The sequence below is a fragment of the Dasypus novemcinctus genome, chromosome 8, assembly GCF_030445035.2.
Source record: "Dasypus novemcinctus isolate mDasNov1 chromosome 8, mDasNov1.1.hap2, whole genome shotgun sequence".
Classification (NCBI taxonomy): Eukaryota; Metazoa; Chordata; class Mammalia; order Cingulata; family Dasypodidae; genus Dasypus; species Dasypus novemcinctus.
In genome coordinates, this window is record NC_080680.1 from 86,596,361 (window position 1) to 86,614,599 (window position 18,239).

General features: G+C 40.6%; 1 protein-coding gene across 8 annotated transcripts in view; it reads right to left on the reverse strand.

Annotated features, from left to right (window-relative positions):
• The window catches only part of FUBP3 (far upstream element binding protein 3), a 54,851-nt gene extending 49,623 nt beyond the window's left edge, over positions 1 to 5,228 (reverse strand). For 2 of the 8 annotated variants that reach the window (XM_071216929.1, XM_071216927.1), the window contains exons 1-2: positions 5,060 to 5,212; positions 3,359 to 4,201 (exon numbers count right to left, since the gene is read on the reverse strand). Coding sequence is in view for 4 of the 8 variants with exons in the window: in XM_058302215.1 (XP_058158198.1) it covers positions 5,060 to 5,143 (84 nt within the window). In the remaining 4 variants the exon portion in view is untranslated. Of the gene's footprint in view, positions 1 to 3,358; positions 4,202 to 5,059 lie in introns of all 8 variants that reach the window. The other 6 variants (XM_058302215.1, XM_058302216.1, XM_071216928.1 and 3 more) reach the window with 5 other exon arrangements.
• Positions 5,229 to 18,239: the final 13,011 nt, after the last annotated feature.

An 18,239-nucleotide genomic window follows, 5' to 3' on the forward strand; every position in this document is an offset into this window, starting at 1 on the left:
CAAACTTATCTTATTTGTCTTTGCACTGGGCCAAGCACCCAGCAAAAGGCCTTAGACTCAGCAGATCCTCAAATAATGTAGGTAAACGGAATCATAACATTATTTCCATTGCAAGTGATTTGTTACCATCTGGCATTAGAATAAAACTGTAGTTGATGCCTCCAAAAGAAATATTGGCTACTCTTTTCCAAGTGTCTTTATAACAAAACTCTGAATACAAAACTCTGAATGATGATTCTAAGATAAAGCTGTAGAGTAAAGGGACTGCACAGAAAAGCTGAGGGGTGGGAGTTTGAACAGACACACAATGTAACATATTAGAAAGCAAAAGAATCAAAAGAAAATGGTCAAAAAAAATTTTTTTTTCAGATCCAATTAGATGAACAATCTGAATGTTCACAGACTTGAAAGGACCATTGAAACTACACAGCTCAACATTTCCTGAAGTTCAAGCTACATAATACGATTTGGTTTCATGAAGAGGGTAAAGTGGCATAACTTCAGGATACTTATAATACACACCTTACACCCTTGTTGTAGTTGATGTACATAAGCATATTAAAGATTTTGAGAAGTCCTGAAGTAAGAAAGCCAATTCAACTTTAAGCCTGCATTCTCCAAACTTATTTGCTCATGATCCTTTTCCATGGAAGATTTACTAACAGCTTATGGATCAAATGTTGGGAAAGGCCAACATTTCCCAAGGTCGTGCAGCTATTTGCAAGAGACTTAGATTTCCTAACTCTCCATCCAGAGTTCTTTCCATTAAAAATCTTCAAACAAAAACTGGAGATGATAGGCTTACAGTATGGATAAAGATTTGGGAAAAAGCTATCAACTAGGCATGCCAACGGGCAAACAAATAGCCAGGTGGTGAGAATGAAGGCAAACCAGAATCAATGCTTTGTGCAAAGGGGCAGCTGCTGCTTACTTCTGGCTGCTTAATGCCAGGCAGAATATGAGAGCAGCATAGCCAGATTTTTACCTAGAGAAGCTGGAAATCTCAATGTTTATGTGAAATCACTCTCGTCTCCAAGTGTTAACTTGTATGGGTCGAACAAAGCATGCCTGCAGGCCCACTATGTACCTTCTCCAGCCCACAGGCCACCAGTTTAAGAACTCTTGTCTAGGCAAATTTGTATCTACAAAAGAAGACTTAAGAAACCAAAGTTTGATGATACATATCAGCCATCAGATTTAAAAACAAGGAAAGCAGTCTCAGTTGAAAATGAGAAAAGTCTTGCAGGCATACAGTAGAATGTATTGTTCATTTACTATATATTCCACAATATCAGGTATGAAACTCAGTACTTCCCCCTTAACATGTAGTTACCCAGATAGGCACACTGACATCACCAAAACCCTTTACTGAGACTCATTCTTTGTAGGAGACTCTACTGGGTCCCATCAAAGCAAAGCAAAGGGAAGCCCATGAACTTCCTGCAGACAATATTTTTCTTCAAGCAAAGGAGAAACTAAAATAATTGTGCATGTTGGCGCAATCCCTCATGAAATGCTATCTTGCGATTGTCAACCACTGGGCAAGTACAACATAGTCCTCGGTGAAGAGCAACTTAAAACTTGCACATTTTGCACACTTGCCCTTTTGCCATAAGTCAGAAACATCATATATTAAACTGGCAAAGGCATAATCTCTCAAAGAATATCCAATAACCAATGAATGAAGGCTTTTTCTTTTAATGGTAGATGTACAATGTTCTCTTAAAGGAAATTTAGTGCCTGGGTAAAAATGCACTGAAGTCACAAATCTGCCCAGAGTATATAGCACACACCCCAAAACATCTACTGCTCAGGTTCAAAATACGAAACAAAGGCATTAGGAGTCTGTAGGACAGTGGAACTCCTGAGGCCCACATCAATCAACAATTACAAAAAGATGCCAGTAAAGAATAGGTTCCAGGCCTAATAATCTCTCAAAAGGTTACTTTCTACTGATTATACAATAGCAAACAATCTCAGTCACAATCATCTAAGTGCAGGGCCACCATGATGCCCAATTCTACGACGTATCATTTACACTGCATTCTTTGTGATTAGAACTCTCTGGAGTTTTGCAATGCAGAAGGCTTGATTGCACCTGGATCAAAATAGGATCTTAAAGTCATAAAAGGCAGTAGTCGTTTGGCAAGAGAAGTTCTATTTAGGCAAAGACCAGCAGGCAGTTGGTCCAGCTCATGGAAGGTTGCTGGGAATCTATAATATACCATAGTCTTAGGCTATCCTGTTAACATGTGATTTGTTCGCCCTTGATAATGGATGCTACTAAACCACCAGCAGTGGATTCTTATGGCAACATTTAAAAAAAACTAAACAAAACAAATTTGCATCTCTACTCATTCATAATTTCCTTGTGGTCCCCTGGTAATCTAGACAGATGGTCAGGGTAGAGGTGCAGTATGTGGCCATGGAATAGATTGAGTGACTCTGGGTTTGAGTCCTTCAACAAGCTGAGTAACTAGTTGAAGAAATACTTTATTTTTGCTAACCAACCTATAACTTGGAAGAGCTGGACATAATGTTCTTTAATACCCAGCAGTTTTAAATCTTCACTAACAGGACTAATCAGTTCACAATTCTACACTTGTATACTTCTCTACAGAATATATGTAAATCACCTGCCTGGGTCAAACCTAAATAGTGCAATGGAATTTCACGTTGTTAGGGGAACTTTTACTTTATATGACATCTTCAGAGATTCCCTTTCAATCTAAGAATACCATGCTCAGAGTGAACTAACAGCAACAACTGGTTCACCTTGTTGGAAGAATGCAAAGGATAACATGAGTGGGCTTCAAGATGCCAGAAGGGAAGCTTAGTGGTCTGGGTGTTGGAATCTGCATACCAAACTTAAACTACAGATTCAAATCCCAGCAGGGTCAACTCAGACTCTTACTATGCTTTACTAGATAGGTGAGTATAAGACAGCTTACTGCTCTATGCCAAGTTTCTGAAGGCCTTGCAGATGAAGTCCCTAGTGTGTAATTAGGCACTTAGGGGAACAAGGCTTTGCAATCATTTTAAATAAAGAAATACACTTTTATTCCTACTTTTACAGTAGGCAAGGAGGGGATCACATCTACAAAACATACTATATACATACAACAGAGAAGTAGAACCATCACCATCCAGATGCCCAAATAATGAGATCCTTTGAGTTAAACTCTACTATAAGCATACAATATTATAGACTTGAACATTCCATTCTTGGCTGATGCAAATCTATAAAATAAACCTAAAATTACCCACAAAGTTGCTTTTTTATTAGTTTTAAAGGCCATCAAATTCTTGGAGACAATATTAACCTCCAGCTGTTAAAATTGAAAAGTAATACACTCACAGTACTGCCTCCATTGGGTTTATTATTGCTCCAGTCAGTGGTGCATTTCAGAGTTGGTTACATTTCCAATGAAGTTTTCACCGCTGGTAGTAAACACCACTGCTTCAAAATCCACATTATGTCAGCATTTAACAGAGGGTCTCCCTGCCTCTTGAGCAGGTTGTTCAAGAATACGAATTCAACCCCAGGCTCAAGAGAAACTGAAAGTCTTTGCAATGGTTCAAAATTCATTTTATGTTCAACTATAGGCTTTCTGCAAATTGAGGATCTGAGCTTTTTCTTTAGGGTAGTGACTATAATTCTTCCTGGACACAGAAGGCCAAAAAAGTGATTGTCACACACGAGCACAAAGCAAATGCCATTACCTATTAGTAGCCAGAGGAGAAACAAGGTTCAGGACCCTGTACTGTAGAGGAGAGCACTGCAATGCGCCGGCAAGCAGAGAGTGGTAGAAGGGGAGCTGGATGGCATGTTCATCCATTATAGCCACTGGTTGGCTCTGTAGACTAATTAAGATGGATACTCATTACTGTGCCGGACGGCACCTACGTAGTAAGTAACAAAGCACAAAGCATCAGATTAGATTTTAGGTGGAACCACAAGCTTGGAAAGTTCTGGGATCCAATATGATGTCTATAGGAGCATCAGTATTAAAATGAAAAGTCAATGTCTGGGAAACAGATAAGGTTCCTGCCCCTGGAATACTGGAAAGAGATGTAAAGACCATATCTTCAAGTGCCCGAGTGTAGACCTTCTTCTAATACAATGAGTCCTGCGGCCTTCCGTTGGGAGCCAAGCAGTAATTAGTTACAGCCCAACTTTTTAAAGTATCAGTTAGTGCACCTACAATTAAATAGGAAGAGGTAATGAATATGAGACTCAGCAGAGGACGTTTAAGTATTAAGACTAATTTGTAAGTAAGTTTTACACATGTAACATAAAGACAAGTTCTGTTTCAAGTACTATTCTAAACACTATGACAGAAGCCAAAGAGAATTTTTGGCAGGTCCCATTTTCATTCTCCAGAGAATCTTGCAACCTGTTAAAATCAGTTTAACTCTGACAAAATGCATGAAATTGTCAGATGGTAGAGTTACACGGTTGGAATGAGTCCAATCGCTTACATTTTCCTCATGTAGAGGGAAAACTATAGCAATACATCTTTCCTACCTCTTGGGGAGGGCCTACACCAATTTAATACTTTCTCCTCTCTCCCCCTCCAAGAAGGCCCCTCAAAAGTAAAATACCCTTAAATTCCTTCCACCCCACCCTCGAAACACTAAAAATCAAAGACGATGCTTTCCAAGTTTTAGGAAGCTCTTAGGCATGGGACCGCTACCTTTTGCTTACATTCAAGATCTCCGGAAGCTCCCTGGCCCCTTCCCCTCACGAACCTTAGAGCCCCAAGCTGGCTGTCCAGCCGGTGCAGCACAGGAGCAGGAATGCGAAGGGTGCGAGGAGCCCAGCGCAGACCTTGTCTCAGCTGCTTCAGGCACCTGGGAGATGAGCCCGACAACCTGGGCCTGGGCCTCGCCGTAGTGCCACATTCCCCGACTCCCACCGGCTGCAAGCGCCCCAGGAACTGCCCGGCCCAGCTGAGGCGTCGGCCCAGTCTGCCTCCCGCCCCCAGGCTCGACCCCCTCCTCCCCGCCCGGCCCCGCCTCGGCCTCTCGTGCTCCCGCCAGCCGGGAGCGCCCGTACCTGCCGGACCCGGTGCAAGGCATCCACGAAACCCTCGGCCTTCATTCCCACTGGAGCGTTTTGCCCCTGCACCAGCTCCGCCATTACCGACCCCGCCGCCTCCGCCGCCTCTCGGCTCCCCCGCCCGGCCTCCCGCTCCGTTTGGGGACCCGTAGCCGGAAAGGGAAAGTCGCCCTACTTCCGGCGGAAGGGAAGAAGGGACGCTCGACGCGAGAGGAGCCGTGTTTGAGGGGCGGGCCCAAGGCACGTGACCGCAATCTGGACGGAAGCTGGGGACCGGGCGTTGGACCTGAGAGGCAGGACTCCCGCGCGAAGCCGCAGTTGGATCCTCAGGGGCTGATCACGATCCGGCTCTTCACGGAAGCGATTTGATACCGGGGCAGCGATGATGTCCTGACAGACCCTTGAGACTCGCGTGTCGCCCTGAGGTGTCCGGCTGTGAGCCCTTTGGAATCTCAGGAATGACGTGGCTTTCTGCCCAAACAGCACGCCGAGCAGTCATGGCTCACTGCGAATCAGACTCCAACAAACCGTTCAGAAATGGCTATTGGCTTGGAATATTGGGATAGAACGCTTTGAAATGATACTGTGAGGCGTGGAGGGCAAGGGACAGCATCACAAAATGTTAGTGTGCTATGTCACAGGGAGTCCTGGACCGTGTCCTTGCACGAGTTCTTGCAACAGTTTGCACGAGGATGGGTTAACGCCATTTCTCCCTGTGGGTTCCTAGCGACACCGCTGCGGAAGGACGCTCCCACTGGAAAGCCAGCATGATTTCCTCTTACAAATTCCCATATGAACTCTGGGACTCTGGGGGAACAGGAAATACATAGGGCCCTCATCGCTTCTGTGCTTGCCGAATCAAAACCATATTGCAAGAGGATTTCTCGAAATGCTTAAGCAACTTTTTTTCCATGGTAGTAACTAGGTATTGATTTTTCAAAACAAAGGAAGAAATCTTAGTGCTGGAATACATTTGAATGTTTGAGGTGAATTTGCTTATTTATAAATAAGAAAACAAAAGCCCCTAGTAATGGGGCTTTAGGTTATGAGGTTTGGAGACTTCTACATATATGTTAGTGACAAGTCCAAATTGGGGTGCCCAGCTGTGGATTAACACAATAGCCCTCATGTTTAATATTTCTCAAGCCCTATGATGTCAAGGAACTGGAGCTTAATGGGGAGCCATTTAAGCCTTTTGTGTCTGTCTTGAAGTTTTGAAGAAAGATGGGCTCAAGGAGGGAAATAAATGATCCCCTGCCTCAGCAATCTAGGAGAGCTTTGGGTTTTGGAAAGAAATAGGAGAGTTAACTGGTCAATAATTAAAGAACTGTTGTTGATTTGTTAATAACTTCACTTCTAGTCTGTGGATATTTTTACAGCAGACGTTAGGTCTTTTTCCCTGGACCTCTAAAGCTTGGTAGCTTAGGAAACTCCTTTCGAAGGGAATGATGCCAAATTGGAATAATGCCTGAAGTACGGCAAAATCAAATTGACAAAATTCCAAAAGATTATTGCTTTCATCCAAAATGTTTCACCCTGTTTAGAAAGGAAAAACATAGTTGACTGTTGTTGTTGAAGTGCTGTTGTGAGACAGAACTATGTTAACACATCTACTTTATTATTATTTTTGCCCAGCTTTGGTGTCTTAAGTGTCTTAACTTTGCCAGGCTTATAAAAAATAAAAAATATTACATCAGCCTTCATGAACAGGAATAGTTCTACTGACCCAATATCAGTGATACTAGTGTTTTGAATATTTTTTCCATCTCTGAGGTATGTTGATTCATCCATATTCCCACTGGCTTTCCCCGTAAATATGAAGAGTGGAAACAAGATTTTTGGCCCAAATATAAGGCATATTCCAAGATCTGATCCAAAGACCATAAAATGCCTAGGCCAAAAGACAGGGTTGTGAAACCCTCCTCCTTTACTGGTTGAGTAGCTTTGGACAAGTTACTTATCTCTAGGGACTCAGAAGACGATGGAGACCCAGACTTAGTTGTGTCCACTGTTACATGTTCTGCCAATACCCTGGACATACCATCTTAGCACTAATAACAATTGCTTTTAATTAATTGTGTAATTGTTTATTGTCTATATTTTCCACTGGAATAAAACCTCTGTGAGACAAAGACAGTGTTTTGTTTTGTTCACTGCTCTCTCCACAACACCTAGAAAAATGCCTGGCTCTCAATACATGCGAAACAAATGAGAATGATTTTCAAAAAGGATAGGGAAAGATTCTAAGAGGTCAAAAATACACGTACTCTGGTTGTGAATAAATTTGTTTATGAGACTGTCACCTAAGTAAGCTGTCCAACACTGGGATTCAGGAGTAACATTACTGATGACATTGAAATGCCTCCTTCTTATACTACCAACTAAAATCCACACTAAAATTAAAGAATATTGGTAAGAAAAATATAGCTTATGCTGCAATAACAACCAACCTCAAAATCTCAGTGGCTACTTGGTTGCAAGATGGCAGTGTAATATGCTACAGGGTACCATTCCCCTACAGGATATTTGAACAACTAGAAAAAACTGATAAAGCCATCTTCCTCAAAATTCCAGAAAAAGGTTAGTGTTGAGAAACTGGGTGAATGCCAAATCAAGAAAACACAGCTTTAAAAACAGTAGGAGGGAAGCATATATGGCTTAAGCCATTGAATGCCTGCTTCCCATATGTGAGGCCCTGGGTTTGGTCCCAGTGCCTCCTAAAAACAAAATCAATTAGGAAACAATAAAAACAACTCAGGGGAGCCGGTGTGGCTCAGTGGTTGCTTCCCGCATACGAGTTCCTGGGTTCAATCTCTGGCCCCAGTACCTAGATTAAAAAAAAAAAGTGGAAGAAGTTCATGGCATCATTGGTGGCCCCTCCCCCACAGCCTCCTGGCACCTCCCATTTTGGGTCCCTGGCCCTGTTCCAGAGGTGCAGAGTAACCCCTATGTTCATATTGGAGTGCCTGCAGGTTGGTGCCAGTTTATCAAGTGAGAGCACGAAAGACTGAACCAGAAAACTCATCTCTGGCTCACCCTCCCAGAACTTGCCCAGAAGGAGCTTGTGGATAACTCAAGCAGTATAAGGAACAAATAATTTGAAGCTGCCTGGGGAAAGGGATTACCTACTTTTTTTCTTTTTTTAAGTCTTACAATAGAGCATCTGGGAGGAGAAGATGGTCTATTTAATAAGAATAGAGGGGTTTTTTGTATTCCTATAAATGGAGGAATTCCGAAGACCATGAGCAAGCAGAAGCCCAGGACAAGATTCAGGCTCAGAAAAGATGGTGAGAGCCCTACGCTTTACATTCATCTTGGGCTGATCTTGATAGGAGGGCTAAACTCTGAAGGAAATCCCTCTTCAGCCAATGCAGAGCAAATTTTCAGAGACAGTGAAAGATATTTTTCTCTGTGGGTGTGTTGGTTTGCTTTTGTTGGGTCCTGGTACTCAAGGAAATCTCCACCATATCACTAGCTTGATACAAATTTAAGAAATAACAGCTCAGAATTTAGGAGCTCTTTAGAGTTAGCATTAAAATATTAAAATGTACAGTGTGCAACAAAAGGTTACAACACAAAGAAACAGAAATGTGTGTTCCATCTAAAAGAACAAGATAAAAATCCAGAAACCATCAATGAAGAACAACAGACTTTGGATATACCAGACAAAGACTTAAAAAAGGAAAAAATCCTTAATATGCTCAAGGAGATAAAGGAAAACAGAGAAAGAACTAAAGGACATCAAGAAAACAATGAATTATGGGAAACAGACTTGGCCCAGTGGTTAGGGCATCTGTCTACCACATCGGAGGTCCGTGGTTCAAACCCTGGGCCTCCTTGACCCATGTGGAGCTGGCCCATGTGCAGTGCTGATGCATGCAAGGAGTGCCGCACCACACAGGAGTGTCCCCCACGTAGGGGAGCCCCACGCGCAAGGAGTGCACCCATAAGGAGAGCGGCCCAGTGCGAAAGAAAGTGTAGCCTGCCCAGGAATGGCGCCGCCCACACTTCCCGTGCCGCTGACAACAACAGAAGCGGACAAAGAAACAAGACGCAGCAAATAGACACAGAGAACAGACAACCGGGGGAGGGGTGTGTGTGAATTAAATAAATAAATCTTTAAAAAAAAAAAGAAAACAATGAATGAATATTGCAAGAATCTCAATAAAGAGATAGACATTTTTAAAAGGAACCAAACAGAAATCTGGGAGTTGAAGACAACAATAACTGAAATGAAAATTTCCCTGTAAGCTCAAAAGCTGATTGGTGCTTACGGGATAAAGAATCAGTGAACCTGAAGACAAGAAATTGAAATGATTCAGGTTGAGAAACAGAAAGAATGAAAGAAAGAAAAAATGAACAGAGCTTAAGAGACTCGTGAGACACCATCAAGCATATCAGTGTATGCATTATGGAAGTCCCAAAAGGAGAAGAAAGAGAGAAAGGGGCAGAAGGAATACTCAAAGAAATAATGGCAGAAAAATTCTCAAATTTAATGGGAGACTTGAATATACATATTCAAGAAGTACAATGAACCCCAAATAGAATTAACTTGTAAAGAACCACACCAAGACTCATAATAGTCAAACTGTGAAATACCCAGGATGAGAGGAGAATCCTGAAAGCTGCAAGATTTCTAATCATAACCATGGCAGTAGGAAGGCAGTGCAATGAAATAGCTATGGTACTGGAAGAAAAAAATTGCCAACCAAGAATTTTATATTCAGCAAGACTCTTTCAAAAAAGAGGGAGAGGAAGCATATGTGACTTGAGTGGCTGAGTTCCTGCCTCCCACATCAGAAGTCCTGGGTTTGATTCCTGGTGCTGCCTGAGAAAACAAAAGCAAACAACAAGCAAAAAAAAAAAAAAAAAAAAAAAAAAAAGAGGGCGAGATTAAGACATTCCCAGATAAACAAAATCTGAAGGAATTTGTCACCACTAGCTTGCCCTACAAGAAATGCTAAAGGTTGTTCTTCAGACTAAAAGGACTGAAGGTAGAGGACTGAGGTGGCATAAAGAAATAATGACCTCTGGTAAGGTTAACAAGATGGGTAATATAAATACCAGTACTATTGTCTATTTTTTTGTATGAAACTTCATTTTTTTATTTCTTAGAGGTTCTAAAGTGCAAATGCATAAAAGTAATGATAAATCTACGGTTTGGGGTATACAATGTATAAAGATATAATCTGTAACAAGTACAACAAAAAAGTGGGAAATGGAAGGGTATAGGAAAAGCATTTGTGTATGCTGTTGAAGTTAAGCTGATCTCAAATCAGATTTAGGATATTCAATTTAAGCCACATGTTAACCACAAAGAAAATATCTGAAAAATTTATACAGAAGGAAATGAGAAGGGGCTTAAAATAGTATACTCCAATGAAATAAGATATGTGAAAGTAGGCCTTAACAGAGGAATTGAGGGATAAAAGATTTATTATGTACAAAGACAAAATGGCAGAAGAAAGTCCTGTATTATCAATAGTTACTTTAATGTTAATGGATTAAACTCTCCAGTCAAAAGGCAGAGATTGGTGATATGGATGAAAGCATGACCTAGCTATATGCTGTTTACAAGTGACTCACCTTAAATTCAAAGGCTCAAGGAGATTGAAAGTGAAAGGATGGGGGGAAAGTCCATGCAAATAGTAACCAAAAGAGAACTGGGGTGGCCATACTAATATTAGATAAAATAGACTTAAAGTCAAACTGATACAAGGGCCAAAGAAGGATACTATATAATGTTAAAAGGGCTAATTCAACAAGAAGATATAACAACTATAAATAAATATGCACCTAACAGCAGAAACCCAAAGTGTATGAAGTAACTTAACAGATTTGAAGGGAGAAATAAATGGTTCTACAGTAGTAGTAGAACACTTCAATACACAGCTTTGAATAATGGATAGACATCTAGGCATAAGATTAATAAGGAATAGATGGCTTGAACAATATGGAATCAGAATAGCACCTATGTATGGCTAGGGAAGGATAGAGAGACTGAAAGGTGATTATTAAAGGACAGGGGTTTTTGGTATGTTTTTTCATTTGTGATTACTAGTAGTAGAATTATTGGTGGAGTAGAAAATGTTCTAATAATGAGTGAAGTGATGAATACACAACTTATGTGATTATACCAAATACACATTGTACACATTGGATGGATTGTATGCTTTATGAATATGTATCAATAAAATTGATTTTAAGAAGAAAAACCACACAATACTTTAAACCAACTAGACTTAGTTGATATGCATATTAGGCTTCATCCAACTACAGCAGGGTATACTTTTCTAGTGCACCATGGATATGTTCTAGGATAGACCATTCATTAGGTTACAAAAGAATTCTCTATAAATTAAAAAATAATGATCATACAATGTATCTTTACCAACAGCAATGAAATGAAGCTAGAAATGAATAACAGAGGGAGAACAGGAAAATCAACAAATATGTGGAAATTACACAATGGGTCAAAGAAGAAATCTCAATAGAAATTAGGATATGTCTTGAGGCAAATGAAACAGAAAACACAACATACCAACATTTGTAGGATGCAACATGGGCAGTGTTGAGAGGGAAATGTATAGCTCTAAATGCTTACATTAAAAAAGAAGAAAGATCTCAAAGTGGAGACCTAAGCTCCCAACAGGAAAATCCAGAAAAAGAAGAGCAAACTAAATCCAACGCAAGTTGAAGGAAGGAAATAACAAAGATTAGAGTGGAAATAGATGAAATTGAGAATAAGAAAAAATAGAGAGGGAAGCAGATGTGGCTCGAACAGTTGGGCACCCACCTACCACAATGGAAGGTCCTGGGTTCAGTTCCTGGTGCTTCCTAAAGAAGATGAGCAAGACAGAGAGCTGATATGATGGGCTAGTGCAGAGAGCTGATGCAACAAGATGACTCAATGAAGAGACACAATGAGGAAACACAATGAGAGACACAACAAGTGGGAGCAGAGATGGCTCAGATCCCAGGTTCAATCACCAGTGCCACCTAAAAAGAAGACAAGCACATAACAAACAGACACAGAACATACAGCAAGTGCAAATAATGAGGTGGGAGGAGAAATAAATAAATAAAAATTAATCAGATATGGCTCGAGCAATTGGGCTCCTGCCTACCACATAAGAGGTCTCTGGTTCAGTTCCTAGTACCTCCTAAGGAAGACAACAAGCTGGCATAATGAGCAGGTGTGGTGAGCTGATGCAACAAGATGATGCAACAAGAGGCACAAGAAGAAAAACATAATGAGAGGCACAACATAGCAGGGAACAGAAGTGTCTCAAGCAAATAGGCACCTCCCTCCCACATTGGAGGTCCTGGGTTTGATTCCCAATGCCTCCTAAAGAAACAAGGAAGAAGAACAGACACAGCAAGTGCAAACAATGAGGGGGTGGGGAGAAATAAATGAGTAAAGAAATCTTTCAAAAAATAAATCTTAAAAAAAATAGAGGAAATGATTGAAACAAAAAGTTGGTTCTTTGAGATCAATAAAATAAAACTTTTAGATAGACTGACAAAGAAAAAAAGAAAGAGGATGCAAATAACTAAAATCAGAAATGAGAGGGGAGACATTACTACCCACAGAACTAGGAGTATAAGAGGATGCTAGTAACAATTGTATGCAAGGAAATTAGATAACCTGGAGGAAATGGACAAATTCCTAAAAACACAAACTACCTACTGTGACTCAATAATAAATGGTGAAAAACTAGCTAGAGGACAGACTGAAACAGCCTTGAAAAAGATTTTCTGGGGTTTAGAACATCAGGCAAAGGCTGGCCACCATCTGGAGGAGAAAGACACAAAGGAGGGGAACCGCAGTGACAGAAATGTGAGTTGAAATCTACAACTGCTGCGGCCTGCACCTCCCCATGCTAAAGACACTTTAGGATTGTCGGGCGTCTGGGCCTGTGACTACAACAAAATGGGGCCCCGGGGATGTACCAACCCAGAAAAGGGGAGAGAGGGACAAAGACGAAGGCTGACTCAGTTTCTGACCCACAAATTTGGTCTGTTGTGTCCCACCAGCTCTTCAAGGCTGGGAACAGCACTGGACTGGAGAAATCCCATCCTTGCAATCTCCCTCTCTTCTAGACCGGAGGTGGAGGACCCACCTCCCTATGAAAGGAGAAAGAAAGGGATACAGCCTAAGGCGTGACTCAGCTTTTGACTCACAAATTTGGTCTGCTGTGTCCCAGGAGCCCTTCCAGGACAGGTGGCACACCACCATTGTTTGCCTTGGGAGCCTGCAAGGGGATAAAGATATATAACTCTCCCAATCTCCTTCTCTACTAACTGGGACTGATTGTTGAGGACTCAGTGAAGTGGAGGTGTTTCATTCCCGGGAAAGGGGAGGGGACTGCCAGAGAAGACTGGAGGACTGTCTCTGAGAAAGTTTGAATTACAAGGCTCTTAGCCTCCAGGTGGGAAGCTCTATCACATTGATCTGGTTTATTTTGCAACAAACACTAGGATTAGGCACTGAATTGAGAGCTGCCAAAGGAGCCATCTGCTGGCAGACCAAGGAAGTGCATTTGAGAAAATTAAAAATAAGTAAGAGGCTTTTTCTGGTCTCTATAGCCTCCCTCCCTAAAGCCCTAGGAAGTGGGTCTACAACCAATTATTGGGCCCAGAGCCCAGTTTTGGGCAACTAGCAGGGACAATCCTAACAATTCAGGTCAAGCCAAGAATCAATGAACAATGGTAACACACAGCCTCCTGCCACTAAATCCCTACAAAAGAGAAGAAAATTGAGCATCTGAGTAAACTACATCCTAATCATATGCTTAAACATCAGCAAAAAATTACAAGCCATACTAAGAAAATAGAAGACATGGTCCAAGAAAAGAAATATATCAGATCCCCAGAAGACACACAGGATTTGAGACATCTGATTAGTAAGATATGCACAAAATTTCAAAATCAAATTTAAGAGTTGAAAGACAATCTAGCTAAAGACATAAATGACATCATGAAGACATTGAGGGAAGTGGACTTGGCCCAATGGATAGGGTGTCCACCTATGACATGGAGGTCCATGGTTCAAACCTCGGGCCTCCTTGACCTGTGTGGAGCTGGCCCATGCACAGTGCTGATGCACACAAGGAGTGCTGTGCCATGCAGGGGTATCCCCCACGTAGGGGAGCCCCACGTGCAAGGAGTGTACCCCGTAAGGAGAGCCGCCCAGTGCAAAAGAAAGTGCAGCCAGCTCAAGAATGGCGCCGCACACATGGAGAGCTGACACAACAAGATGATGCAACAAAAAGAAACACAGACTCCTGGTGCCGCTGATGAGGATAGAAGCGGTCACAGAAGAACACACAGCAAATGGACACAGAGAGCAGACAACTAGGGTGGGGAGAAGGGGAGAGAAATAAAAAAAAAATGAAGACATTGAGTGAGCACAAAGAATTTGAAATACTGGACAGAAAAGTAACAGAGTTCATGGTAATGAAAGACACAATGGGTGAGGGGTGAGATAAAAAACACATTAGAGGCATACAACTGCAGACTTGAATTGATAAAAGAACAAGTGATACAGAAGACAGAACAGCTGAAATTGAAGAAAGAAAAGAACAGAGAGAGAAAAGAATTAAAAAAATTGAGCAGGGGCTCAGAGAGTTAAATGATAACATGAAACACAACAACATATGTGTCATGGGAGTTCCAGAAGAAGAGAAGAGAAAAAGGGCAGAAAGAGTATTTGAGGAAATAATAGCTGAAAATTTTCCAACTGTCATGAAAGAAATGAATTTACATGTCCAAAAAGTGCACTGTATCCCAATCGGAATAAATCTGAATAGACCTACTCCAAGACACATACTACTCAGAATGTCAAATGTCAAAGATAAAGAGAAAATTCTCAGAACAGCAAGGGAGAAGCAAACTATCACATACTAGGGATGCCCAGTAAGACTTAGTGTGAATTTCTCTTTAGAAACCATGGAGGCAAGAAGACAGTGGTATGATACAATTAGGATACTGGAAGAGAAAAACTGCCAGTTGAGAATTCTTTACCCAGCAAAACTGTCCTTCAAATATGAAGGTGAGTAAAATATATTCACAAACAAACAGAAACCAAGAGAGTTTGCAAAAAAGAATCCACCTTTGCGGGAAATATTAAAAGAAGCCTTAGAACCAGAAATAAAAAGACAGGAGAAAGAGGCCTGGGGGAGAGTATAGAAGAAAGAATAACAAAAAGGATAACCAAAAGAGTAAAAAGACGAAACTATGATATGACATATGAAAACCAAAGAATAAAATGTGGAAGTAAATAGTGCATTTACAGTAATATCATTGAATGTGAATGGATTGAACTCCTCAATCAAAAGATACAGGCTGACAGAATGGATAAAAAAGCATGAGCCATCCATATGCTGCTTAAAAGAGCCTCACTTTAGACCCAGGGATACAAACTGGCTAAAAGTGAAAGGTTAGAAAAAGATACTCAATGCAAATAGTAACCAAAAAAGAACAAGGGTAGCTTTACTAATATCAGATAAAACAGACTTTAAATGCAAAAAAGTTATAAGAGATACAGAAGGCCATTCATATTAATAAAAGGGACAATCAACCATGAAGATAGAACAATCATAAACATTTATGCACCTAACCAGGGTGCCCCAAAATACAAGAGAAAAACTCTGGTAAAACAGAATGGAGAAATAGACATCTGTACAATAATCATTGAAGACGTCAACACCCTACATACATCATTAGATAGAACAAATAGAAAATCAACAATGCAACAGAGAACTTGAACAATACGATAAATGATTTAGACCTAACAGACTTACACAGAATGCTGCATCCAAACTCAGTGGGTTATACATTCTTGTCAAGTGTCCATGGCTCTTTCTCCAGGATAGACCACATCTTAGGGCACAATGCAGCTCTCAATAAATATAAAAAGACTGAAATTATACAAAGCACCTTCTCAGATCATAATGGAATGAAACTAGAAATTAATAATAGACAGGAAAAAAGTAAATTCACAAATGTGTGGAGGCTAAACAACATACTTCCAAATAATCAGTGGGTCAAAGAAGAAATTGCAAGTGAAATCAGTAAGTCTTTTGAGACAAATGAAAATAAGAACACAACATATCTAAACTTATGGGATACAGTGAAGGCAGTCTTGAGATGGAAATTTATAGCCTTAAATGCCTATATTTAAAAAAGAAGAGCTAAAATCAGAGATTTAACTGAACAACTAGAGAAACCAGAAAAAGGACAGCAAACCAATCCCAAAGCAAGCAGAAGGAATGAAATAAAGATTAGAGCAGAAATAAGTGAAATTGAGAACAAAAAAAAAACCAATATAGAAAACCAAGTTGCTTCTTGGAGAAGATCAATAAAATTGACAACTCCCGAGATAGACTAACAAAGAAAAAAGAGAGAAAATGCTAATAAATACAATCAGAAATGAAAGGGAGGAAGTTACAACTGACCCCAATGAGATAAAAAGAATCATAAGAGGATATTATGAAAAACTGTACACCAACAAACTAGACAATCTAGATGAATGGACAAATTCCTAGAAATGCACAAACAACCTACACAGATGTCTCAAGAAATACAAGAACTTAACAAGCCAATCACAGTTAAAGAGATTGAATCCATCATCAAAAATCTCCCAGCAAAGTGAAATCCAGGATCAGATGGCTTCACAGGTGAGTTCTACCAAGCATTTTTGAAAATAATTAGCACCAATCCTGTTTAAACTCTTCTAAAAAATTAAAGAGGAGGGAAAATTATCCAACACATTTTATGAAGCCAACATAACCCTAATACCAAGACCAGATAAAGACGAAAATGAAGAATATCTCTCTAATGAACAATGATGCAAAAATTCTCAACAAAATACTTGCAAATCAAATCCAGCAGCATATCAAAAGACTTGTACATCACAACCAAGTGGGATTTATTCCTGGTATGCAAGGTTGGTTCAACATAAGAAAATCAATCAATGTAATACACCATGTTAAAAAATTGAAGGGAAAAAAACACACAATCATCTCAATCGATGCAGAAAAGACATTTGACAAAATCCAGCATTCTTTTTTGATAAAAACACTGCAAAAACAGGAACAGAAGGAAAATTCCTCAATATGATAAACTGCATTTATGAAAAACCCACAGCCAACATTGTACTCAATGGGGAGAGTTGAAAGCTTTCCCTCTAAGATCTAGAACAAGACAAAGATGCCCAATGTCACCATTGTTATTCAGTATTGTACTAGAAATTCTAGCTAGGGCAACTAGACAAGAAAAAAAAAAAAAAAAATTAAAGGCATCCTAACAGGAAAAAAGGAAGTAAACTCTCACTGTTTGTGGATGACAGGATCCTGTCATGTTAGCAATGAGTGATGCTTTATCCAATCAGTTAAATCTTATAAGAGGAAGTGATTTCAGCATTTGGAGAAAATTTCCCAGCTCATCTTTGGACAGCCAATAATGTCTCTCAGAAACTCATCAAGGACCTTTGTTAGACCTTGATCGAAGCCCCTGGTTTGCAGCCTCTCTGTGGAAACTGGATTTGTGCATCCCCAGAGACACGTGAGAGGATCTTATAGATCTCATACTATTTACATGTATCTCCTGTTGATTCTGTTTCCCAAAAGACCCCTGACTAATACAGGTATATATGAAAAACTTATAGCTAATATAATTCTCAAAGATGAAAGACTCAAAACTTTCTCTCTAGGATCAGTAACAAGGCAAGGATGTCCACTGTCATCTCTGTTATTCTACATTGTACTGGAATACAATGCAAGAAAAGGAAATGGGAAATGGATGTGGCTCAACCAGTTGGGCTCCCATCTACCATAAAGGAGGTCCAAGTTTTGATGTCCAGGGCATCCTGGTGAGGGCAAGCTGGCCCACTCAGAGTGCCAGCCCTCGTGGGAATCACGGCCCACACAGGGAGTGCTGCCCTGCATGGGAATGCTGCCCCACACAGGGAAACCACCCTGCGCAGGAGTGCCAGCTGACGTGGAGAGCTGGCACAGCAAGATGATGCAACAAGAGACACAGAGGAGATAAATTAGAAGAAGTAGCAAAACAGGGAGCTGAGGTGTCACAAGAGCATAATTGCCTCTCTCCCACTCTGGAAGGTCCTGGGATAGGTTACCAGAGCTGCCTAATGAGAATACAAGCAGACACAGAA